A 26,175-nucleotide genomic window follows, 5' to 3' on the forward strand; every position below is an offset into this window, starting at 1 on the left:
ATATGGTTTAGGTTTGAGAGGCTCACACGTTCAATCATATAGTCAAGGTTTTGAGATATAATGAGTTGATTAGGAACCAATAATTGTGAAACACTTTTAAATTCCACCGGTCAAAATGAAATTAATTTAGATATGAGGAGATGATTTGTACATAAGAAAAGAGTTAGAATAACAATAATTTATTAACCAAGATAATTTAATATCATATACTGTAGTACAGTATAAAAATGCGATTCATTGCTTTCCTTTGTTAAAAAATTGATTCGTGTTCCTCTCTTCACACCCTTCCTGACACCTCATCTCTCCCACCTCCTTCTCCGTTCCGTTCCGTTCCGTTCTTCAGTCTCCCCCGTTAAAAGGTAAAACTAATCAATAACCACCTCTCGGTTATCGTCTTTCCGGTTTACTCCTCTCCTGATTTACGATCCGAGTTTCTCTGATTCTGATCCGATCGGTCGAAGATTAGATCAAACCAAACCAAACCAATAGTCGCTGAGATTTGACCGGCGATTGATTAATGAACTCCACGTCGAATCAGTTACTTCAGCCGACGACGACGAGCTCTACCACCACCGATCGCTCTCTCCGGAAACGGAAGACAAAATCTCCGCCGTCTACACCTTCGTCTCCCTCTCCATCGACGAAATGGAGATCGGAGAAGCAGCAACATATATACACCACGAAGCTTGCACGTGCCCTAAGGGAGCTTTCGAATCACTCAACCATCATCCTCCTGCAGAGCCGTTCGCGAAGTCGCCGACAGAGCCTTGGCGGTTACGGCGAGAGGCAAAACACGTTGGAGCCGGGCGATGATATCCAAAGCCGTGAAACTCAAACTCAGGAAACACAAACGGCGGAAACTCTCTAATCCGGTTACGTCTCCGGCGATCACCACCGGGAGTCTCCGGTCAAAAACGGTTACGAGGGTTAAGGCTAAAGGTATGGCGTCTGTGCAGAGGAAGGTGAGAGCACTGAGCCGGTTAGTTCCCGGTTGCCGTAAACAGACGTTACCGGTGGTTTTGGAAGAGACGACGGATTATATAGCTGCCATGGAGATGCAGATTCGTACCATGACTGCTATTCTCTCCGCCGTCAGCTCTCCGACAGGTCATGAAGGGGTACAGACACATGTGCTTGGTTAGTTGGCCGAACTGTCTTTTTTTTTTATTATTATTAAAAAAAAACTGTTGCTCGTTATTCTTCGTGTAAAGTAGATGTGAATTTGTAAACTGAATGACTTGTTTATTACGTTGAGCTAACGCTCTGTTATATGCACGTACAAGATAACCTTGACTCCTTACATATAGCATATTAGACTTATCTACAAGACATAAGATAAACACAAATATAACTCTAGTATATCCTTCCCAATACTCCCCCTCAAGTTGGAGAGTGAAGGTTCTGAACACACAACTTGGACGATAAGAACTCGAACTGTGAACGCCCTAGTGCTTTGGTGAGAATGTCAGCAATTTGGTCTTTAGTACGAACATGTTGAGTAGCAATGAGACGAGCTTTGATAGCATCCCGAACACAATGACAGTCCCTCTTAATATGCTTGGTGCGTTCGTGAAAAACAGGATTTGCTGCAATATGAATAGCAGCCTTACTGTCACAGTAAAACATAACCGGCTTCGTGACTTGGAGACCAAGATCCTTCATGAGAGGAACAATCCATTTCATCTGTTTTGTTGCAGCCGCCATGGCACGATATTCAGCTTCAGCTGAAGAGTGTGATATTGTCCTCTGTTTCTTGGTCTTCCACGAAATAGGTGATCCTCCTAACAGAACCACAAACGCACTCAACGAACGACGGGTGACTGGGCACGTACGCCAATCGGCATCAACATAAACTGACAACTCAAGGTTACTGTCTGAGCGAAGAAGAATGCCCTGACCAGGACTTCCTTTTAGAAACCGAACCACACGTAAAGCCGCTTCCCAGTGAGCTACATGAGGACTCTTCATGAATTGCGACAGTAAATGAATTGTATAACACAATTCAGGCCGTGTTATAGAGAGATACACAAGTCTTCCAACAAGACGACGATACTGTTTAGGATCCGGATGTAAGGGACCTTTATCAGCAGCAAGATGATGATTCTGCTCCACTGGAATGGAAAGAGGTTTGGCGTCCAGAAGACCACAGTCAGCAACAATGTCTAACGCATACTTCCTCTGAGAAAGAAAGATGCCTTCTTCTGCTCTAGCCACTTCAATACCCAAGAAGTACTTTAACTTACCGAGATCTTTCATACGAAAACATTTACTCAGGTATGCCTTGATATGATTAAGAAGACTCATGTCATTAGTGGCTATGACCAAGTCATCAACATACACGAGAATACGAGCCTCCTGCTGTCCTTTTGCCTACATGAACAATGAGTAATCTTCTGGTATCAGAGCACTTTCTCCTCTTCTCGCTCCTTCTCGTATTCAACTGCTGCACTGCAACTACACGCTGGGATAGGCTTATACATATCAAGCTCTTCCCACATCTTGGCTAGACGACCGTAATATTCCATCACAGATTGACCATCTTGTTTGCAGGAAGACAGCTGTTCCTTTAGATGATGAACCCTAACTTTGTTTCCAACAGAAAACCTCTTCTTCAAGTTGTCCCACAACTTGTGAGAATCAGATATAAACGTAACCGTAGATCTAACACGAGCTTCGATTGATGACCTAATCCAACCTACTATCATCGAGTTAACAGACGACCACAACTCGAAGTTAGCATCATCAATCGATGGTTTAGGAATACTTCCATCTATAAACCCTAGCTTTCTCTTGGCCTTGAGTGCGTTTGTCAACTCTATAGACCACTCATTGTAATTCTCACCGGTAAACATCACTGATGTTATTAGAGCACCAGGATTATCTGATGCATGCAGAGAATACGGACCTGCAGCACCGGCTTTTCTCTGTTCAACCTCAGTGGTTGAACTTTTGGTTGCGGAAGAATCATCACCGTCCACCATACTTTTGAGAACTTCTCAGAACGATGATTAACAAACTAACCGAACTTCGGAAAAAATATATATGATCTCAGGATTTTATTGCTCTGATACCATGTAAAGTCCCACATCGGTAGTTGGAGAAATAATTAAGTAATATATAAAGGGTTAGGGCCAATCCACTAATTGCCAATTGGTTTTAAGTTGGAAGCCCATAATAAACTCGAATCTAATATGGTACCAGAGCGGTCGATCCTTGTGGATCAAAGTTAAATTAAAAAAAGAGCCACCCAATGTTGGGCCACTCCGTGGATGGTATTCCCACAGTTGTCACGCATGTGCGTGAGGGGGAGTGTTGATGAATAAAGTCCCACATCGGTAGTTGGAGAAATAATTAAGTAATATATAAAGGGTTAGGGCCAATCCACTAATTGCCAATTGGTTTTAAGTTGGAAGCCCATAATAAACCCGAATCTAATACTTCGCTGTATTGTTTTCTGTTTGAATAGTAGTATTCAAGTTCATGTCGTGATGTATGTAGTGTATCCTTTTATCTTTAATCTCTCTGTTACCAAGAACCACTGCCAGACAAAAGGGGAAAAGTGATTGAGCTCTGTAATAGGAGTAGATTTCAGTTTCTTGATAATCGTGTGGTCTTAATCAAGATTGCTTCACATAATGACAAAATCGAATTCATGTTTTAGTGTTTGGTGAGTTAATGATATAGTTAAGCTTTGTTTTGTTAAGTTTGAAGTTAGAGGTTGGTGATTGGAATTGAATTCACTTTGTGTGTGATCTGTTATGACACACTCATATGATTGTTTCTTCTTTTGTAAATGTTATGTTGTTAGATTTCGGATATGCGAAAAGAGGTTAGAAAAAAAAGTATAGAGAAGTTAAACACAATCTATATATAACATGGTTGATAAAGACAAGACATAAAGACATGACCATGATGATGACTCACATGCTCCGTTCTGAAAAGAGAAGTATTTAATCGACCACAGTGTATATATTTTCTGACCAGCTTGATTTTATTCTTTGTTTTTGGTCGGCCAAAAGGCACTGAATTTGGTGAAACTGTTAGTGTTTTTTGGATGAATAGTTGATAGCAAAAAAAAAAATAAGCCAATTTATGAAACATTATGTTTTCTGACACATGTCATGTGGTTTTTGCATTATCTTCAACTTTCAATACTTTCCGACTGGATAGTCTTTTTAGAGTAAAATAATATCAGAGTAAAAGTTATTTTCAGCTGAGTTACTCTAGGATTAAACCAATCAGACTAAAAATATATGACTTGATGCAGTGTAACCTTTTTTTGCCTTTATGTGAATTTCTAACGTAAAATTTTCTCTCTTTCCCGCGGAATAAAAGTTTACTCCAGTACAATTTTTTCTTAACCATTTATTTTCCACCTATTTTCTTTAACTTTTATTCCACTCAGTTACACTAATTTTACCAATCACACCCCTTATACTTTTGTTGCACATGTGATGCATTCAGTTTGATAGGAAATGGAAATCGTTGATTAGATGTCTCCAGAAGTGAGGTAGTAGAACGATCATTTTAGCAGTATAGTCTGACAACAGAATAAAAATATAAAATCATTGAAGTACTTTACAAAATTTTAACAAGACATAATTTTTATTTTTGAGTACTTTATTCTACAACTATTACATTTTATTTACACATAAAGAGTAGTAATCATACTTTTTTGTCAAGTAATAATCATACATATATTCTATAAATATTCAACTAAATTGAATATGTATGTATGTGTATATATATGTATATCATTATTGTAAAGAATAGATGGAATCTGGTGTATCTGGTTACTTTGGGTGTCTTGCTGAATTGATCTAGTATCTTTGATTGGGTTCTCTTTTAACTTTTGTTAATTATGGTTTGTTTAAGCTTCCAGAGTGCGATCTTGTGTACTGATGGCTTTAGTCTCTAGGAGTTTAATAACTCGCTAGCTTTGGTTGTGTATCATGTAAGGTTCTGGCTTTTCATCAAGGGAATGTTTCTGAGGAAAAAAAAAAAGATGGAATCTGTGTGTATTAGCCTTAACTATTGCATAGCTCGAGATAAACTTGCAAATAATAACTAAGTTTGGATTGAAATCTTAAATTGATGGTACTACGAGGGTATGGATAGCCATCTGTTCGTCGAAATAAAATCGATTTCCAATAAAAATAAAGAAAATAGCAAGAAAGAGGAGGGCACATGGATTAAGCCCATCGTAGACTCTTAGCTTTAAGCTGCTTTTGGTTAGCCTCTTTACTTTGATTGTCAATATTCCAATCACCTTTATTTGTCAACTATTCCAATCACTTAATTTGTCGGTTTAGATACACTGTATATACTTTTAATGATCATAGATTATATTGAGATGGAAGAAACTACAAAAGAGCGAAGAAACAAAGTTACAAAACGACTTTGACTATATAGTCATAGCAACTCCATTGGTTAAAACTCATGTTGAGGTTCTTTAACATCTTTTAAAATAAATATTTATAGTATCCATAAAATCAAAATAACAAGCGTTTCACAATGGAGTTATAGCCAGAGAAGCAAGAAACAATATCTATGAAATCAAATGCGACAATGGTGAAGTAGTGGTGACCCAAGAGGGGAAAAAAATGAGGCTGAACGATACTCTCTAGCTTTTTTAGCACCAAACGTAGATGGGTTTGAAGGTTGCTCTGTCTGTGGAAGAGATTGAAAATCTACTGGATTTCTATTGCAATGATACTCAGAAATCACAAAGGTTCTCTTTGCTATACCTTCAAATAAATCTCTGGTTTGTAAACCAAAAAAAGGAGGCCTTGGGTTGAGACCTTTTAAAGGGAAAATATGGTATGTGCTAAGCTAGATGGGCTTTACATTTAAAACCAATTGGTGATTAGTGGAGTGGCTCATCTATCTTATATATTGTTTAGGATCCTTTTCAACTACCGATGTGGGACCTTTGTCCCTAATAAGTTATAATAAATAAATAAAAAGGATAAAAGAACTAGTTGCGTACATATTTCTGTGCTTAGCGTTGGTGCTAAAAGAAATAACGTTATTGTGCAAAATCTATAAAATGTTGATTTTCAAAAGGGATTGTTCAAGAGATCATGAAATAAAAATATTCGGACTAAAAGTTTGGGCCGAGAAAAAAGGACACGGTGAATCCACTCGTATTTTGCCAAAGTCCAACTTCAACAACAAGAAGTCAAGTGGTCGTAACTCTCAAACCCCAAATCGTAGGGGTTGAGAAGTGGGGGGGCGGGGGGGGGGGGACTCTTAGATTTCAATATGGCTGCTTAAATATTTTTGTTTTATATAAACAAATCAAACTTACACAAAGCAGACTATTGATATAAGGAGATAGTAGCAAATCCACTACTCAACTTGTGTTATAGATTGGTCCATGAACCTTTTCATATGTAAATGTGAGTGAAACTCCACGAGACCAGAAAAAAAAATTCCTGCACCGATCAAGTTGTCCACTTGTTAGCGTTGAGTTCTCGCTCAGTAAGTGCTTGATAGATTTCACAGAATCCTACACTGAAGTATATCTACATAACCAATTTCAAATAAACGGTAATTACAAAACAAGATTTTCAAAATTTAGTGTTTTTTAGCACAGAATATTTGGACTAAATGTTGAAGTATATCTGGTAAGACAGAATTATAATTAATAATTAGATTAAGGTCCACGCCTTGAATGTTGTATATACGTATAATTTTATGTATTGTTATTTATTTGTGTCTTTTAGTTATATTAAATTAGTGAGAGATAGATGGCTATTACATATATAATTAAATTGGTGCTGACATATAAATAAAATAATAATTGTTATTTACAATTATTTTATGGTAAATAAATCCATATAATAAATTTTATCTTTTATATTGTTTATAATTAAATTTAAATGATATAAACGTCGATGTATAGTATATTTTTTAATATGCCTATTTATTAAATAAATTTTTTCTATTTGCATGGTTTTATGATCATTTGTATTTTTATAATAAAAAAATGAAACATTGATGAAATTTTTTAAAATATAAGTTCTAAGAAGTTTCAAGAAACGTAAGTTCTAGTAGCTTCTAAGAAGTTTCCCGAAATGTAAGTTCTAGTAGCTTCCATTGACCAATATGTGTGAACAAAATGGTGAAAAAGGTGGGCCGGAAACTTCTTAGTGCCCTTCTTGGTGATGATACTGCCATCGCTACTCCTCCAATATCATCCCATTTTATATTTGAATTATGTACATATGTTGAATTGGTACAAGTGTCTTCGTCCTCATGGGCTCATCTCTGTAAATAGTTAATTCTTAGTAGAAAGTTATATGCTTAACAGACATGTATAGAAGTTTCCGAGTAACCAACATTTTCATTAATAGAGATGCCAAATATTAATTCATATTTGCAAAAGTTTTCATTTATAAAAATATACATGTTTAGTGCAGTGTGTACTTTGGCATGGTACGCGCAGGGCCGATCATGTGCCAAGTTGGATGAACGTTCATTTTAGATCCCCAATTTTTTTTTTTTTTTTTTTTTGTAACTGTCCCCAATATACATGTTTAGTGCAGTGTGTACTTTGGCATGGTACGCGCAGGGCCGATCATGTGCCAAGTTGGATGAACGTTCATTTTAGATCCCCAATTTTTTTTTTTTAAAAGGTTATATATAAATAGGTTTCTAAATTTGTAAAATAAAATTTTAGACGTCCAAACTATAGAAATCCTTTTTAAAACATCTATATCAACTAAAATCTTAGAAGCAGGCCCTGAATATGTGTCTCCTCGCTTTTCCATCTAAAGGTAGAGAGCGAGAGGGAGATTTTGAATCTGTAGTTGGTTGGGTCCTCGAACTTGTTAATTAAATCCAAAACTTCGATTGTCGTTACAAATAGAAACGCGTGAAGGAGGGCCGGACTTGATTCTATAATTGGGTATGTTGGTTATTGTTACAAGAATTCAACTAGATTTTGATGCGCACTTTAAAATCGCGGATATATTTTTATTTTAATAAAATTTAACTGAATTTATAATTTTGATTAGAGAATACATAATTTTAAAGTTTTCTATTTTTGTTTCAAAAAAAGTGTTCTATCTATTATATTAAAATAGAAGTCACAACTTCATTTCATGTGTGATATTTTAAGTTGGACCATTATTTAGAAGATTTATAAAATGCACATAACTTAACTATAATATTATTTAATGTCTTTATTTTTATTTAAAATAAAAATATATATTAATTTAAGAAAATTCTAACAAAATCTTTGAAGAATTCTTTTCAGAATCTTTCCAAATTTTATTTTCGAAAATTGATTAATTTAAACTTTAGTTGTCATAAAATATAATCAGAAATTTAAATTTAATTTAGTTTTGATTTATAAACAAAAATAAAAATTATATAAAATATTGTAATGATAATAGCACTTAAAATGATTACTTTTCAAAATACATTTTACAAAGATTTTTGTTGGAAAGCAATATCCATTTCTGTTTAACTATATAACATATATAAAAAATTAACTTATCTTAAAATTTATATATACAATAATCTATTATAAAACTGAATAAACAAAACAAAAATTACTAAAAGAAATCTAACACTTTGAATTACGGGCCGGGATCATAATAAATTAAATACAAAATAATTCTGAAGTACGCCATTTCTAACAAATCTATCATTTTAATTAAAACTATTATATTGAACTAAATATGATAAAATTATTTTAAATTGATAAGTTAGTATATTTTATTTTCATAAATATAAAATATTATTTTAAAAATATAATATGTTGGTAGAATGGTTTAACATTAATAAACTATATAATACATGTATAAAATTAATTTTTCTTAAACTTTTATATATACAATAATTTATTATATAAACTGAATAAACAAAACAAATTTCTCAAGGAAATCTAGCACTTTGAATTATATGTCGGGATTATAATAATTAAATATAAATAATTCTCAAGTATGTCATTTTTAATCATCAAAATCAAATTCAATAGGAAAAAATAAATACATAATATGAAGCAACATATATATACATATAGTGTGTTTGATCATTTGAAATAATTAGTTAATTAACAGCATGAAAACTATAAAATTATTATAGTTGAAATAGTGATTTAAACATTTAAATATATGAGTAAATCTTAAAATATATACTAATTAAATATAAAATATATATATATATATATATATATATATATATATAATATTAAACATGAAAATAAATACCCACACGGTTGTGCGGATCAAAATCTAGTTATAATAATTAATTTTCAAGCGGTGTTTTCATACCCAACTCAGCCTATGATTGAGTCGATAAATCCAGTGATATGTGTATAGTTCAGTTCAATTTAATAAAAAAATTGTAATTATAATCTTAGAAACCTAATAAAAATCTAAAACCGCTATTACCCTAAGATTCAATATGAGATGACCCGCTGAAAACCAAAAAAAATAAATAATATTTTTGAAATGTTTATTAAATAATTCATACTTCTTAATATTATATAAAATTGAAAAATTAATTATTTATACTTTAATGAGAATTGTATTATGTCATTTGAGAAAATGAAACAATTGTAAAAAGAAACTCTATTATTGATATGAAAATATTTATTTATTTTTGGTTACTATGATAAGTTTGTATTTTTATTTATGTTTAGATCTAAAACTTAATTTTAAGATAAGTTTAAAAAGATTGAACACTCAAAATTGACATATCGTTATTATGTAAAAATGGCATAATAATATTTTTTAATTTTCATGTATATATTCATATTCGATCTTTAAATAATATTATAGATGAAAACTGATATTCAAATTAAATGAAAAGTATAATTTGCATAAAATTAAAATTATTATCATTCACAAAATATGGAAGTTATTAATTACCATAATTATAGAGAATATTCTATTTGTAATTTAAATTAAAAGAGAATGGGAAGACTTGTAAATATATTGAAATGAAGGGATAGAATCTTAAATTTTTAAAATAGGATCCTAGTTTAATAGTACAGTGAAACCTCTATAAATTAATAATATTGGGATTACACCAAAACTATAATTTTTTATTAATTTATAGAAATTATTAATTTATCGAGATACTAATTGAACCAAAATTTAATTTGGGTTATGAAATTATATTAATTTATAGAGATATTAATTTATAGATTATTAATTTAAAAATGTTATACTGTATAGATAAGCATGTTTATGAAATTGAGGCCTAACTAAAATATCTGTTTTCCGGTTAGTTTCCATACGTCCTTTATTATGTTGCATGATATCCTTCATGTACGTGTGGCAAGGCAAAGAAGCGTACGCTGCTAGATATTAAGTTCTCTTATATTCTTCATATATAATCATATGTTTTTCTTACACGATCTTAAAACTTACCGCAATGATATAAGAGAGTACACAGTAAGTTATACAACTTACCTGCAATGATACAAGAGAGTACACCCGGTGCCGTGCGAAGGTTTCTAGAGACCTAAGACAAATTTTAAAACCGAGGTCCTTCAATAAATTTGTATTACATATTTAATATATTTTAAAACAATATAAAAGAATGAAAACAAAAACATAGTCTATAAAATTTAAACTATTACTAACAACAAAAGAAATGAAAAAAATATAAATGTATAAAAAAAATGATGACTCTTAACGAAAACTAAACAACGATAATATGGTCACCAAACGATCAAAGACAATAATTCAGTGAAAACATGTTTAAATGATTTAAGTTTTTTTTTTTATTTCTACTCTTTGTTTCAAAAAATCTACCCAGAAAAATTGTTTTAAAATCCAAAATATTAAAATGATTAATTTTTATTTATTTTGGATTGATATTTTTTTTTCTGTTTGTAATTTATTTATGTTTAAAATATGGTTGTTTTTAATAAAAAAAAATGAATTCAACCAAAAAATAAAAAATATAAGAAAACAAAAATGAATTGAATCATTCGAACGTGGGTTAATAACAATAGGTTTTGATACTCAAAATAAAAATGATACAGTTCACTTTGCCTAATCGGGAGTCTTAAAAACTTTTGTAAAATTGGAAGCCTAGAACAAATGTCTTTCTTTTTTTTTTTTTGGTCAAAGAACAAATGTCTTTCTAAATAGATGGTATACACGGCTCTGAGTACACCATAAGTTATAAAAAACACAGTAAGATTATCATCTATTATAAACATGACAGCTCATGAAATCTTAGGGGTCATTAACAATATAATAAAGAGTTTAATAAGTATATTCAATAATTTGAAACCAGTTTTGATATATTCATTTTTTTGGAAGTCAAGGTCAATGTTTCACTTAAATATCTAAAACCAGTTATGAATATAAAATATAGATTGATATCACTAGACATTATTATAAGTGATTTGACACATGTTATCTTTAGAATTATTATCACTAATAAAAGTAACATGACATATTAGAATTGATGACATGAATAATTGTAAAATACAACATGGCAATAACTCATAATTAGCATAAAAATGAAATTAAATAATGTAATAAGTATGAAATATTTATAAATTCCAAAATATTTTTTATTTTATTTTTATGATCATACAATTTTATTACTAAACAACATTTTCAAGATGTTATACATTTTTAAATATAAACATTACCATGGGTTTCCTATTTATATTTATAAATTTAAATTTTAGAATTCTATTTAATTCTACTTTTTGATAGTTATAAATTTTCGTATCATTTTTAAAGAAAAATCTAACAAAAATGATTTAATATATATTAACAAAATAAATAAATGAAAATCTATCTTAAATCATTATTTTAAACTAAAATTTATATAAAACATTGGTAGGAAAAATAATAAAATCAAAAATATTAATAAAACTTTTATTTTTAAATATAATTTAAATTTAAAATTTACATAAATGCATTATCTAGTACTGCTGCATAAGCGGTGATGATAGAGAGGAATGACTAAACATGGCATAAATTCAACGTGTTCTACTTCTGAATTTCACATATTATTAACTATAATTCGTCCTGACCAGATTTTTTTCTTTTGCCATCTAATATAATATTATTAAGAGACTAAACCCATAGGCCGAAGCCAAAAGATACATACACATAAAGCCCAAACCACAGGCTAACTATGACAACCAAGTCAAATGGGCCACGAACTAAAAGCCCATAACATAAAAACCCTAACCCAAAACCGCAGCGCGTAACCACACGTCTAAGTGCAGCAAGTGCTGGACACGTGTTGCTTCTTCAACAACGAGGGCCGACACGTCGCAGTGCCACCGCGTCTGCACCGCCACGATTCGACTCCGGAGCCAACAAGCGTCATAACACCGGGAAGACCTCCACACCCACCGTACCCATCCTCGAAACCCAGCGCACTTTCTAATCGGAGAGCATCTCGAAAAACAGTTCCGAGATCTCATCCAGAAAAGCCGCCGCAAGTCACCATCTTCATCACCGTGGTTTCCTTCGCCAGAGAGTCACCATCTTCATCACCGTGGTTTCCTTCGCCAGATAATATACTTCACCATTTAGTCCGAATAATATGCAATTACCATTTACTTGTATTATGAGAGTAATATTATTAATTTTTGCGGCCCAAACCTATTATTAATTTTGCCTTGTGAAATTAATAATATGTGAAATTTGATGTGGGATTCGGACTTCTAAATTTCAAAATATCTCATATATATTAAAAAAAAACATTACAACTTTTAAACCATAATCTATGTAATCACGAGAATCAATTTCAAAGTCTATAGAAAATAAGTTAGTCTATCTAAACATATAATATATTTTTCATTACCCTAATCGTATAAATAATTATTAATCTAAAAATATTCTTTATTATTTAATTTAATCATTAATTTAATTATATATGTAATAGTCATCGATCTCTCACTAATTTAATATAAGTAAAAAACACAAATAAATAATAATACATAAAATTATACGTATATACAACATTCAAGGCGTGGACCTTAATCTAATTATTAATTATAATTCTGCAATATACTTCAACATTTAGTCCAAATATTCTGTGCTAAGAAACACTAAATTTTCAAAATCTTGTTTTGTAATTACCGTTTATTTGAAATTGATTCTATAGATATACTTTTTTTTTGTAACTGGATTTTTTTTTTTATCGGTAGGAGCGACGGGCGGTATGTACAAAGGGCAAGGACATAGTCAACGCGAGCTGATGACTCGCGCTTACTAAGAATTCTTCGTTGAAGACCAACAATTGCAATAATCTATCCCCATCACGATGAAATTTCAAAGATTACCCGGGCCTGTCGGCCAAGGCGTGAACTCGTTGAATACATCAGTGTAGCGCGCGTGCGGCCCAGAACATCTAAGGACATCACAGACCTGTTATTGCTTTAAATTTCCTTGGCCTAAATGGCTATAGTCCTTCTAAGAAGCCGGCCGTGAAGGGATGCCTCCACGTAGCTAATTAGTAGGCTGAGGTCTCGTTCGTTAACAGAATTAATCAGACAAATCGCTCCACCAACTAAGAACGGCCATGCACCACCCCCCATTCTATAGATATACTTCAGTGTAGGATTCTGTGAAATCTATCAAGCACTTACTGAGCGAGAACTCAACGCTAACAAGTGGACAACTTGATCGGTGCAGGAATTTTTTTTTCTGGTCTCGTGGAGTTTCACTCACATTTACATATGAATAGGTTCATGGACCAATCTATAACACAAGTTGGGTAGTGGATTTGCTACTATCTCCTTATATCAATAGTCTGCTTTGTGTAAGTTTGATTTGTTTATATGCAACAAAAATATTGAAATCTAAGAGTCCCCCCCACTTCTCAACCCCTACGATTTGGGGTTTGAGAGTTACGACCACTTGACTTCATGTTGTTGAAGTTGGACTTTGGCAAAATATGAGTGGATTCACCGTGTCCTTTTTTCTCGGCCCAAACTTTTAGTCCGAATATTTTTATTTCATTTCTTTTCAAAAAAAAAATATTTTTATTTCATGATCTCTTGAACAATCCCTTTTGAAAATCAACATTTTATAGATTTTGCACAATAATGTTATTTTCTTTTAGCACTAACGCTAAACACAGAAATATGTACTCAACTATAGTTCTTTTATCCTTTTTATTTATTTATTATAAACTAGAAAGTTTTTACTGCTATGATTGTGTTAATCATCAAATTAGTATTGTGATAGTCCACTTATATAGTTATGTTTTTCTTTCACTATTTTGAGACTATTTTGGTTATCGTTGCAAGTTCATACTATTTTGAGACTATTTTGGGAGTCCACTTATAGTTATATTAATTATTTTCTTCTCTCAAAACTAACACAAAACCAAAACTCAGTAAAAAAATATCATTTCACTTGATACCTAAGTTTTCTTAAGATTATTAATTTTATTTTGTATACGAAGTCAATATTTCTTTGAACATGGATGCGACTTTGGGACAAGAAAACTGCAACCATATAATTGTTTTTGAAGCTAAGTGGATCAAACCGAGATAAGGTGTGGTGTAGTTAAGTGCAATGTGTCTCTGTCATGTGCGAATGCGTCAGTACTAAGGTACTAAGTGGGGGAGCATAATCTTACAAGATATCTATGGTAAGTTGGCAACGCATTACTTCATATAGGATGCCTATGGCGCAACGAATCACCGGCTTGTTGCGGAATGAAGATATATGCATTTTATGGGCATTGGAAGGTTTCCGAGGCTCGCATTATCGAAAGGTGGAGGTGGTGTCCGACTGTGTTATGGCGATGACAAAGCTTCTACAGCCTAGATATCGGCCAAGATACGAAAATTTATCCGACAAAATTGGTTTCGAGGTGTGTGATTTTCACTCGGTATGAACTTTGGCGAATACTATTGGCCGAGCGATTGCAAAGAGTGTAACTAGAGAAGTACGGTTTCAATCATATATGGCAGTTGCACTATTTTTTTTTGCCAAAATATGAATTACCATTTAATAGGAAAGAGTTTGTAATTGTTACAAAAGATTTAAATCCGAATAGGATTGACCTTGGGAAAAGAATAAAACAAGGTAAAGCCAATAATGTTAAGCTGAGGCAGTTGCACTTGCACTTGGAGATCCGGCGTGGCTACATTATCAAATGTGGGAGGAAGCTCAATATAAATTTTATTGATTACATCTCGTGACCTTTTGTGTGTTTACACTACATACATTGTGATTTGTGAATATATCAATACATACGGGTTGAGTTCTCGAAGTTATCACACCATCGTGCATGGGTTCGAAATTTGTTATACCCCCCGACTAGTCTTACAATATTCCTTGTCTGTTCAAAAAAGGGAAAACGGATATTCCTTCAAATCAAATTACGAATATATATCCTTTGGATAAATTGTAACTAGAAAATAATAATTTTTAAAAAATATTGTCCTACGACACCGTTGAAATTACACATTGGGATTCGGTTCATAATGAAAGCATTATTCAACTTTAAATACATGAAAGCAAAGTAAGTAGGAAGGGCGAGATCTATGATTCTTGTTCTATAAATAGAGCTGCAAGGGAAAGACCTCACATCATCACATCCAGTACCAATTACAACACAGAAAATAAATTACTTATCTCTGCTCTATAGTTTGATATACATTTGTCTTTTGTAATCCTAAAAACATGGCAATTCTCAGGAACAAAAACATAACTTTCTCATTGATCTTGATGTGTCTCATTGTGGTGTCTCCAATTGCTAATGCTCAGCTTGGTGGTCTTGGCGGGCTTCTTGGCGGGCTTCTTGGCAGTATTACTAGTATCTTTAATATACAAGGTCTTCTTAGGTGCTCTGTCACTGGCACCGTCTCTACCAATAACGTCACTTCCATTCCTCCTCCTTTCCCTAGTAAATTCTTTGTTCTCATACTTTTTCTTTCGATCAAAGCCGGATTTGATATAGACTATGTAACACTTATATATCACACACACACTCAACAGTTTTTTCTTTTATTCATAATTCATGAGTTAAATAATATTCACGAATAAGTTACCATCATTTTAAGTTTTTTTTTTTATTTTAAAAGTTTACCATCATTTAAACGTATATTAGAAATATGGCATTACATGTTTGTAAAACTAGACTTATATATGTAAAACCATGAATATTAAATGTATAAGGAGAAATCTATTGAATCTAGTAACTGTTCATATATCTTCCGTACTAAATGTATAGCTGAAATGTACACTCAAATGTATAGCTGACAAAAAAAGACTCGAAAACATCTACATGTACGGACATAAGGACAAGGATACATGTTCATGAGATAATATTTAACTGTAAATTTGGTTCTATACACATTTGCTAATTATCTAATGCTGCAAATAAACAAACAGATGCGGGAATTGTGCTCCAGTGCGCTGGGCAAAATGTTTCAAGTACGACTACGAACGCTAATGGAGTATTCTCGCTTCCTACTATGGGCACTATCTTTTCTCCTTCAACACTCCTCAACTCCGGTTGTAGGATCATCGTCACGACCCCTCTCACCAGCTGCAACGCCAGCCTTCCTGCCGGTGGATTACTCATGGCACCTTTAGCTCTACTCGGAGCCACTTCCAGCAACGGTCTCAGCATCCTCGACCTCGTCCCAGGTCTCTTTAGCGTCGTCCCAAATCCCTTTGGCCTCGTCGGTTAAGTATGCTTTATGTTTGATCACGTACGGTGTGTTTCCCTTCTGTTTGTTTTACGTTTTGTGTCATGACCAATAATGTTTGCTTGCCTATGCGCATGAATAAGGTCTACATAATAATTAAGGCGTATGTCTTTATCTTTCAAAGTATTGTTGTTGTTGAAGATGCAAGAAGAGCTTGCAGATGTCAATAGTCTTCCGTGACTAACTAGGCGACGAAGTCACTGATGCTGGAGGCATTAGTCGTTACTACATAAGGCATGCGGAGTGGTGGGTTACCATGTGGATGCAAGGATATGCTGAGATGGAGAAGAATAAACTGAAGGTTTATGTCTTGACGTAGTCGTTGAAGTAGTTGCTGATGCAGTGTGTGTCAGAGAGTGAACCAGGAGGCATGCGGAGTGGTAGAGACCATGTGGACGCGAGATGCTGAGCTGGCGTGGGATAAACTTGAGGAGCAAGTTTATACCGTGGAGAAAAGGCAAGAGATAAACTTGAGGAGCAAGTTTATGCCTTGGTGAATAAGTACATTCCAAGAAAAGGAAAGTGTACTTATTAATATGGAAGTTGTCCATATATCCATGTTGCCTTGGAGACTAGGTTTCAGGAACGTGGAGATCACTATAAAAGAGCTATGGAGTCGTGGGTATTCCAATAAGACACTGGAGGCTATTATTATAGAGGAAGGGTGAAAATCCCTTAGGGTGTTCTTGGGTCGTGCTGAAGCAGTTGCTGAAGTACTGACGATGGAGAGACAAGTTTGGGTAGATTAGGAATTGTTCAGTGGCGTGTGTTAGGGTGTAACACTAGACGTGTAAAGCTGATTAAGCATAGCTTGTAATAGGGTTTACAAGGCGATTTCTAATAAAGCTATTGAGTGTGCTTGTGTAATTGTCTCTCTTGGTTTACCTTCTGCATTACTAATTGTGGTGTCATCTTTGCACTTACAATTGGTATCAGAGCGGGTCACCTAAGTTACTGGTGTGATCCTGAAGGTGAAGATGTACACGATTGTTTGATGCAGAAGACAATCATGTTGGATGATGGCTGGTGGTATGGTCATTGGAGGGCGCACATGAAGCTGTTGGTTTGAGGAATCAAAGAGCGTGCGTGGATAGCTGTGAAGACTGGGTGGGAGGAGCCTACCATATTTACAGCAGAGGGGAAGAAGCCGAAGCCTAAGGAGCCAAGACAAGGAGTGGTTCGAGAGGTAGTTCGAGAAGTAGTACGGCGAATGCGTCAGAGCCTGATGCAGTACTCATGAAGAAGCAGACGGGTGTGTCTGTGATGTTTGTATTGACATCTAAGCATCTATGTTTTAGCTTAGTATGCAATCAAGCAGGGGGAGAAGTGGTGACGTTCTGGTCCAAGGAGTGCATATCTCGTGGGGGAGAAGAGCATGGTGATGGACGTACTGGTGTAGATGGTGCATATCTCGTGGGGGAGAAGAGCATATATATTTATGAAGATGAAGATAGTGCAAGTCTCGTGGGGGAGAAAGGCATATCTAATGTGGAGGTTTCCAGGTGAGGAAACGTGGTTGTTGAACCAGAAGGGTATTGTGCTTGATTGGCACACAAAGCTAAAAGGGGGAGATTGAAGATGCAAGAAGAGCTTGCAGATGTCAATAGTCTTCCGTGACTAACTAGGCGACGAAGTCACTGATGCTGGAGGCATTAGTCGTTACTACATAAGGCATGCGGAGTGGTGGGTTACCATGTGGATGCAAGGATATGCTGAGATGGAGAAGAATAAACTGAAGGTTTATGTCTTGACGTAGTCGTTGAAGTAGTTGCTGATGCAGTGTGTGTCAGAGAGTGAACCAGGAGGCATGCGGAGTGGTAGAGACCATGTGGACGCGAGATGCTGAGCTGGCGTGGGATAAACTTGAGGAGCAAGTTTATACCGTGGAGAAAAGGCAAGAGATAAACTTGAGGAGCAAGTTTATGCCTTGGTGAATAAGTACATTCCAAGAAAAGGAAAGTGTACTTATTAATATGGAAGTTGTCCATATATCCATGTTGCCTTGGAGACTAGGTTTCAGGAACGTGGAGATCACTATAAAAGAGCTATGGAGTCGTGGGTATTCCAATAAGACACTGGAGGCTATTATTATAGAGGAAGGGTGAAAATCCCTTAGGGTGTTCTTGGGTCGTGCTGAAGCAGTTGCTGAAGTACTGACGATGGAGAGACAAGTTTGGGTAGATTAGGAATTGTTCAGTGGCGTGTGTTAGGGTGTAACACTAGACGTGTAAAGCTGATTAAGCATAGCTTGTAATAGGGTTTACAAGGCGATTTCTAATAAAGCATTGGTGTTTGCTTATATCTATTTTGTCTCTTGGTTTACCTTCTGCATTACTATTGTGGTGTCATCTTTGCACTTACAGTTGTAACTTCCTTTTACCCACGTTTAATTTGCATTTGTAATGCTGTAACGACATGTGATAAAATAGTATGAAAAAACTTCCTTGCCAATCAGACACTCCATGCCGTATGATTTTCCTAAATTATTGATTTCTTTGGAGTGAAAGTCGAAACTGAAGTTCATTCACTTATTGGTTACTGAACCTCAGTAACTGTGATTTTGTAACATTACTGTTTCATACTTGGTATGAACAGTAAGAAAATAAAAGCATCGCGTAAATTACAGAGGATGATATCAAGACCCTTATTCAACATAATGTTGACCAAGAAACTATAATGTTGGGGGATTTGATTAGACTGAATTTTATATGAGAAAGAATGCTAAACGATAGCTTCAGAAAAAAAAAGAATGCTAAACGAGGTTGTTGCCAACTTTACGCGTTGCGACCAAAAAACGTTGACGAACTTTCTCTTTAAGCACGAGGTTTAGGTTCATTATAATCAGATACTTATGAGTTAAAATCCGATTTTTTTATTAGTCAGGGGACATATGCCCTATATTTCACTGCGTTGCGAGAGCGTTTTCTCGTTGAGATAGTTAGTTTTAGATATTTGTAAACTGGGCCCGATAGATTTGTACTGATAAAACTGGGTCCAAATCTCTTCAGTGTACGAGTCTGTGACAATACATGTCGCTATATTTGTCTTTGTCTACATGATTCTGACCTGGTCTTGATTTTTCTTGTCACTTTATACAAAAAAATACATTTTTTTTTTGTTGCTCAAAAAAAAAAAATACAATTTTTTTTGTTCAAACTCTGATTTCGTTCAAAATATTTAAATGGGCTCATGGTTCAAAAGACCTATTTTGCTATAGAATCAGCCCTAATATTTTCTGATCTAAGGATAAAGTTAAACGAAATAGACTTAAATGAGGTTAAAAGACGGTAAATATCACGCAATACTCCAAAGATCTCAAGTTTCATCTCCTTCTTGATTGAATTGATGAAAATTTAAGAGTAAGAGAGAATTGATATCGAATCAATACCATGAAAGATGGCAAAGTTCATGACTGTGAGCAAAGTCAAAGTTTTTGCGGGACGAGGAGACAGAAGTCGAAGTCGCTGCATATTGAGATGTCGATGTCCGATCATCGATGATCCATCTGAATCCTACTTCGATGGTTGAGGGATTCCACGCTGCGTCCGTAAACACATAACATATAGTCCGTAAAAGTACAAATTTTAACTTTTAATATATTAGAAGAAAGAAAAAATATCTATAGAAAGAAAACTATTATACGAACAATTTTAGAAGCATCAGTTATAAACTTATAGACAAATAGTTTGTTTCCAAATTTTAAAGACTTACATGTCTTAAAATAATAGAAATGCACTTTTGTTTAATATTAATTTCAAATGTTTGTGACCTTCTATATCTTGTGATCAATAGTAAATGCCGCATTCATATTTTACGGGTGGTGCCAAAGCGTGAGAAAATGAAAAAGAGGATCTAAATGGAATAAAAGAATATTTGGCCCGCTTCTCTCTGCGTCGGTGACGTGAAGCTTCCCTGCTGGAGAAAAGCTCACATGCGTAATCTCCGTTATATATTTAGGACAGCAACACATGTCCGAACACAACACACTTCTATATCTGTTTCGAAATCAACTCTGCTGTCTTTTCTCATCAAATAATTTAATTTATTTCGTTGTCAATATCTCAGAATAAAACCATCTATATTTCGACGAATGTGTGTATAAAAGTCCTTCTTTTTCTTTGTCCTGATTTAGTTTTCTTTTTTGAATCGGTCTGAACTCGGACAACTAATCCGGCATTTTCTCCTCGGTCTCTCTACTCTTCTCTTCAGTATCGGATCTGTGTCTCCTTCTCTTTCTTTTCAAGGTACAACAACAAGTTTCAAATACTTTTCTAATTTTATTCACAACATTTCCGTTCAGTTTTTTTTCTTTTCGTATTTGATACGTTGAAAAATAATTAATTTATATGTTTTCCCCTAAGTCACGGCACCGAAAAAAGCAATAACACAGCTGTTCCTTGCTTCATGTCCGAGATTAGTTACCTACTTTTGACAGTATCTTGAATAAAAGCATCAACTAAACTTCAATTCAAACTCTCTACTTTTATTTTTATCTATGTATACACCCACCACGTGATTTTCGATTCGATAATTATCCATATTCTGCACTAAAGTATTTTCTTTTGTTGATTGATAAAAAATTTTAAGTTTGTGATTTTATTTTTTTGCAGATTATTAGTTTTTTTTTCCTGGAGACGACGCGTTAGCTGTAATTCAATAATTTACTGGCTATTAAACGCGTCACAAGCGTCAATATAAGACAAACTCACACAGAGAGACATCTAGTTTGCACATGCGTATCATTTCATCTCTATCGGTGATAGATCTTGATTAGAGATTCAAGACCTAAAAGAACTTCGATTCTTGTCTGAAGTGTGAGGGCTGTGTTCTTTTTCGGTTTTGGTATCTTTGTCTTGAGTGGATAATGGGAATGAGTCTCGATTTTGATGTCGATCTTGAGAAAGGAATCGTCGATGCACAATCTTCGGAGGAGCCAATGATACCGATGTCTACAGATAACAAACCGGTTACCGGAGAAGAAACCGTTGGTTCGTTAGAAAACAGTGCGGCTCCGGTTCAGTCTGCGAAACCGGGATGGGGAAGGAGCGAGAGGAAGGAGAACCGCAAGAAATCGGCGTCGAAGCCTCCCCGGCCGCCGCGTGGACCGTCGCTAGACGCAGCTGATCGGAAACTGATAAGAGAGATCGCTGAGTTGGCGATACTGAAACGCGCGAGGGTCGAACGTATGAGAGCTCTGAAGAAATCGAGAGCGGCTAAAGCTGCGTCTGCGGCTTCTTCTCTCGGCAATGTATTGGCTACGCTTCTAACCGTTATATTCTTCTTCGTCCTCGTTTTGCAAGGTTTGATTTGATTATTTGCGATTGAGTTTGCGTTTGCGTTTGCGTTTTGCTATTTTCAATTTTGATTAATCTTAATTGTCTCTTTTCTGAAAATTTCAGGATTTCCACCGAGAGCAGCCGCTAGCTCCGGGAGATCTCCGTTAGTAGACACCGGAAAAGCTAATGGTGGTTTTGTTTCGGTTCAATACGCGGGAAATCCGTCTGCGAGTGAACCGGATGGTGGTTATACCGGTTCGGGTTTAGCACAGAGATTGCCGAAGTAAGTACAGCAGTTATCTTTTCACTGTCTGAATAACTTCTTTCTTATCCGTTGACCAAAGAAAAGGATAACTTCTAATCCTGTTATTTATGTACGCGCAGTTTACCAAAACCAGTTTCCGGTTTGAAAAGAAGATGAATAGAGTTTCACAATGAAGCGTAAACCAAAGAGCTGGAATTGGACAATTTCATCACTGGTTATCGAACCATTTGTCGGTTTAGATTGTCGGTGCTTCGGTGGATCATGTACTCTACTCGTACAGATAAATTTTTGGGGGCAAAAACAATAAACTATCCGATGTGGGTAAGAATTGTTTTGTAATGTTTTTTTCCTAGAAATAATATGAGAGAAGTTACAAAAATAAAATAAAATAAAATTAGTGTTATACATCTTTTTTTATATGTACTACTATAATAGAATTGGGGTTATATTAGTAGATGATTGTGGTGCTTTTGACAAAATGCAAAGAAACATCCAGATTTTGACGAAACCAAAACGTAAAAAGATATATGAAACCAGCATTATTGGTATACTTTTTTTATATTTGAAATCACATGCTAACGATGTTTGCAGTTGAAATTTAATTTTTTTTTCCTTATTTATATAGCATTGTATATTTGGAAACAGAATCCATGTGGATGTATCTAAAACACTCCCACTGAGTTTAACGACCGCTTTTAATGCTGCGCAAAACTAAATGAACATGTGATTCCACGTGTGTGTATTTTCAAAGGTCCATTATGTCTGTTTCATTGCTGTCTCCGGATGTTTCGTGGGGCCATTATAAGGCCCATTAAGTTTTCATATGCTCTTTTTTTTTGTCAACTTTTTCATATGCTCTTAAGTTTTGAATTGTCATATCTCAACTCAACAACACAAATAATAGCAAAAATGCAGGAAATATAAACATACTACTGTATTATACTAATGGAATTAACAACAATATAATTTTTTTTTCCTACGATTTTGCGGTGAAGCTCGTTCTGCATGCGAAACAATCTACCACGAAATACTCAAAAGACTTCATCAGAAAAGATATTCGACTGTCTTACAAGTCTTGTTTATTTTGTTTATGTTGTATGTTGTTAAAAATCAAACAAATGGAACAAAAATTTAACTGGATTTATCAAAAAAAAAAATAACTGGATTGAAAACCATATTCAGACTAATTAAACACATTGGACTAAATTGGTTGCTATCAATCCATGTACTGTATGTATCCTTTTGCAGATGATTACTTCTCTTATTTTTTCTTTCAAGAAGTTAATTACTAGATTATCAATTTTCCAGCAAGATTTCTTCCGGGTTTATTAATTTATTAGTTCGTGTCAATGATTACAAATATATGAACATATATGATTATTATTTTAAACCCACACAAAGATTCTCAACGACCATTCACTAGAGACTTAATCACAGATATGGCCACGTCACAAAGATTCTTAACCGTTGTTATTCTAGCCGTAAGAGGCACCAAGCTTTCATCGTCGGCGCCGGCACTGTTGATCCATTTCTGGCAAGAATCAGTCTGTTTCTCAGCGTCTCCGAGCACATACGTCGCGAATCCGAACTCTCCTCGCCGCATTGCCTCGATAGCCTGAGGAATGTTGAACCGAACCACCGGCCGGTACACTTCGGCGCACTGAGCCAGCGCTCGCTCCGCCGCCGGATCGTGAGACTGTCTGATGAGTGATTGGATATATCCTAAGGTATCGGTCATGTTTCCGAGCACGACGTTGGCCATTGCGGAGGCTATAGACTTGGTATCAGAAGGTGAGGGAGAGAGCGGGCGGAGAGAAGCTTCACAGAGGTCAAAGAACGGTGTCGCTTTGCAGATTGTGTCGATCAGGTCATCGGAGGATCGAGCTAGAAACGGTAGGAGCAAGAGGAGGAAGAAGGAGAGAGACAGTGTTGATGTGACGGCGGAGGATTTCTTCATCGTCTGAGATAGTTGAAACTCGAAGAAAGCAAGAATAAGGCTGATGTGCAAATAGGTTAAGACGTGTGTTGCTTGTTGTGAGTGCTACTAACTAGCTATGTTTGTGGACTTATATACTTGCTATCTAATTTTGTTACATGTTACTAAACTTGTGTTCTCTTATTCACCAAGAAATGTTTTAACTTAGATAGATTAATGATTTTCTTATATAAAGACTAATGATTATTAGGTATACATAGTTATAATTGTACCTGTGACGAAGCTTCGTAGATTAACAACTATTTCTTATAGAAATATCATATACTATAAACGTAAGCAGCTCCGGCTATTTTAGAGTATTTCATATTGAGTTTTAGTGTGTATGTGTATTGATTGATGATCACTACCTAATTACCTAATTGTCTAATCTGTAGACATGGATATGTTTCTGCTCTTTACTTTTTGTTTGTAACACTTTATCCTTTTTGGCTATTTATGTGGTTGTTGGCACAAAAACAAGGGAAAGATGCTATGTGTGGTATTGGTGAATAGCTCGTATGTGAGTCGGTTCAGATGGGAAAAAATTGCCATTATACATAATTTACTTTATCCCGACGTCGACCATATAACTTCAAAATACATTTGTCACCATATAAGAGAGAGAGAAAATATATTATGGGGCTTTATCTCGTCAGTCGTTATCTGGCTCGTGAATATTGATTGGTATATCCCGTGATTAAGTTCCAGAAACTTCGTGCCCAATTTTGCCCGAGTTTGATAACCGGTTCAATCATTTACCAAAGGCAATACCGGCTTACTAGAATGTAAAATTAACTCTACTCATCCGGTTTAAATAGGTATGAATCGATAGTTATATCAGCTCAATCATCATTTTTATAAGATGATTAATTTCAATAAGGTCACAGTTACAAGAACTATTATTATTCAGAGCAACATTCGGACAATGGCTTTGGTTACGTCGCAGATCTTGTTCATTTTCTGGGTCAAACCGGTTAACGGAGATTGGCCTTTGGGAAAGCCTTCTTCGCAGAAGGAGGCTTCATTGCCGGCGTCGACAATTGCATTCTCGGCGAACTCAGGGTTTCCTTTGATAGCTGTAATGGCTGTGTGGATGTCAACGTCTGCTATCGTTTTGTATCTCAGTCTACATACATCTAGTTGACGTTTCAGCATCGGTTTTGTTTTGTACGCCACGTTGATCTGCCCGACAGTCTGAGTTCCTAGCGCCTACATTGAACGGATGAAGTCTTTACATTGTATGAACCCCAAAGTTTACCTATTTGTAATAGTCACCTTTAACTTTAAATTGTTACAAAATCAACCCCATGTTTCGAAAAAGCGATCTGATATCACAAATAAGTTAATGTGGAGAGAGAGAGAGAGAGACCTTGATCTTGTCGATGAGGATGAGACCAAGGCCAACGGTGTCGGCGGAGGCACTACTTGGATTGGAGCGGAGGAGAGAGAGACAAAGAGTGTAGTCAGGTGTCTGTTTGCATGTCTTATCTACAATATCACACATCGCAACTCCCATCATCGTAGCCATCATTACCATCATCATCATCGTCTTCATCATTTTCTTCTCTTAAAACGTTGAAAACAAGATCTATACCTAGGATATATTCCTAGGCGTGTCCATATTTATATGTTTTTAGGTGTGACAAGTTATGATTATGCCAAAACGTTTCTAATTTTGGGGGACTTCGATACATTTAATCTATTAGTTTAGTGTACATTCATGATGTTAATTTATTTTTTAGTTTTCAGTATGAGGAAAAAAATCCCTCATTTTAATGATCAATTTTACGAGATTGCTGTGGACATCTGGCCATATGTGCATGTAACAACATGTATGAACATTTATGTCAAATTTAGTACTCCCTCTGTATCACAATAAAAGATTTTAAGATTTTTGTAGGAATTACAGATTTATTTCAAATGTAGTGCTCCCTCTCCCTATGTATCACAATAAAAGATTTTAAGACTTTTGTAGGAATTACAGATTTTT

The 26,175-nt window shown here is 34.9% G+C and overlaps 4 protein-coding genes and 1 pseudogene across 5 annotated transcripts; 3 read left to right on the forward strand and 2 right to left on the reverse strand.

The window, feature by feature from the left end:
• The first annotated feature begins 126 nt into the window (after positions 1–126).
• Positions 127–1,300, forward strand: LOC108835923 (transcription factor bHLH147-like; annotated as a pseudogene).
• Positions 1,301–15,538: 14,238 nt separating this feature from the next.
• LOC108812018 (phylloplanin) lies at positions 15,539–16,795 on the forward strand. The gene is made up of 2 exons (XM_018584150.2): positions 15,539–15,861; positions 16,350–16,795. The coding sequence occupies exons 1-2, from the start codon at positions 15,639–15,641 to the stop codon at positions 16,649–16,651; spliced, it is 525 nt and encodes a 174-aa protein (XP_018439652.1). The 5' UTR covers positions 15,539–15,638; the 3' UTR covers positions 16,652–16,795.
• Positions 16,796–20,641: 3,846 nt separating this feature from the next.
• LOC108812019 (uncharacterized) lies at positions 20,642–22,619 on the forward strand. Of its 2 annotated transcripts, none has more exons than XM_018584152.2 (4): positions 20,642–20,913; positions 21,288–21,969; positions 22,069–22,228; positions 22,330–22,619. In XM_018584152.2, exons 2-4 carry the CDS (start codon positions 21,534–21,536, stop codon positions 22,364–22,366), a joined length of 633 nt encoding a protein of 210 aa, XP_018439654.1. In that variant the 5' UTR covers positions 20,642–20,913; positions 21,288–21,533; the 3' UTR covers positions 22,367–22,619. The 2 variants fall into 2 exon arrangements, with proteins under 2 accessions (XP_018439654.1, XP_018439655.1); XM_018584153.2 differs by having other exon boundaries at positions 21,304–21,969.
• Positions 22,620–23,527: 908 nt separating this feature from the next.
• On the reverse strand, positions 23,528–24,307 carry LOC108812020 (cell wall / vacuolar inhibitor of fructosidase 1-like). Its single transcript, XM_018584155.2, has one exon. It carries the CDS (start codon positions 24,165–24,167, stop codon positions 23,616–23,618), a length of 552 nt encoding a protein of 183 aa, XP_018439657.1. The 5' UTR covers positions 24,168–24,307; the 3' UTR covers positions 23,528–23,615.
• A 703-nt stretch (positions 24,308–25,010) lies between these two features.
• Positions 25,011–26,008, reverse strand: LOC108812021 (cell wall / vacuolar inhibitor of fructosidase 1-like). Its single transcript, XM_018584156.2, has 2 exons — positions 25,555–26,008; positions 25,011–25,394 (listed from the first exon to the last, which is right to left on the reverse strand). Exons 1-2 carry the CDS (start codon positions 25,741–25,743, stop codon positions 25,092–25,094), a joined length of 492 nt encoding a protein of 163 aa, XP_018439658.1. The 5' UTR covers positions 25,744–26,008; the 3' UTR covers positions 25,011–25,091.
• Positions 26,009–26,175: the final 167 nt, after the last annotated feature.

Source organism: Raphanus sativus, chromosome 6 (assembly GCF_000801105.2).
Source record: "Raphanus sativus cultivar WK10039 chromosome 6, ASM80110v3, whole genome shotgun sequence".
NCBI classification, from domain to species: domain Eukaryota; kingdom Viridiplantae; phylum Streptophyta; class Magnoliopsida; order Brassicales; family Brassicaceae; genus Raphanus; species Raphanus sativus.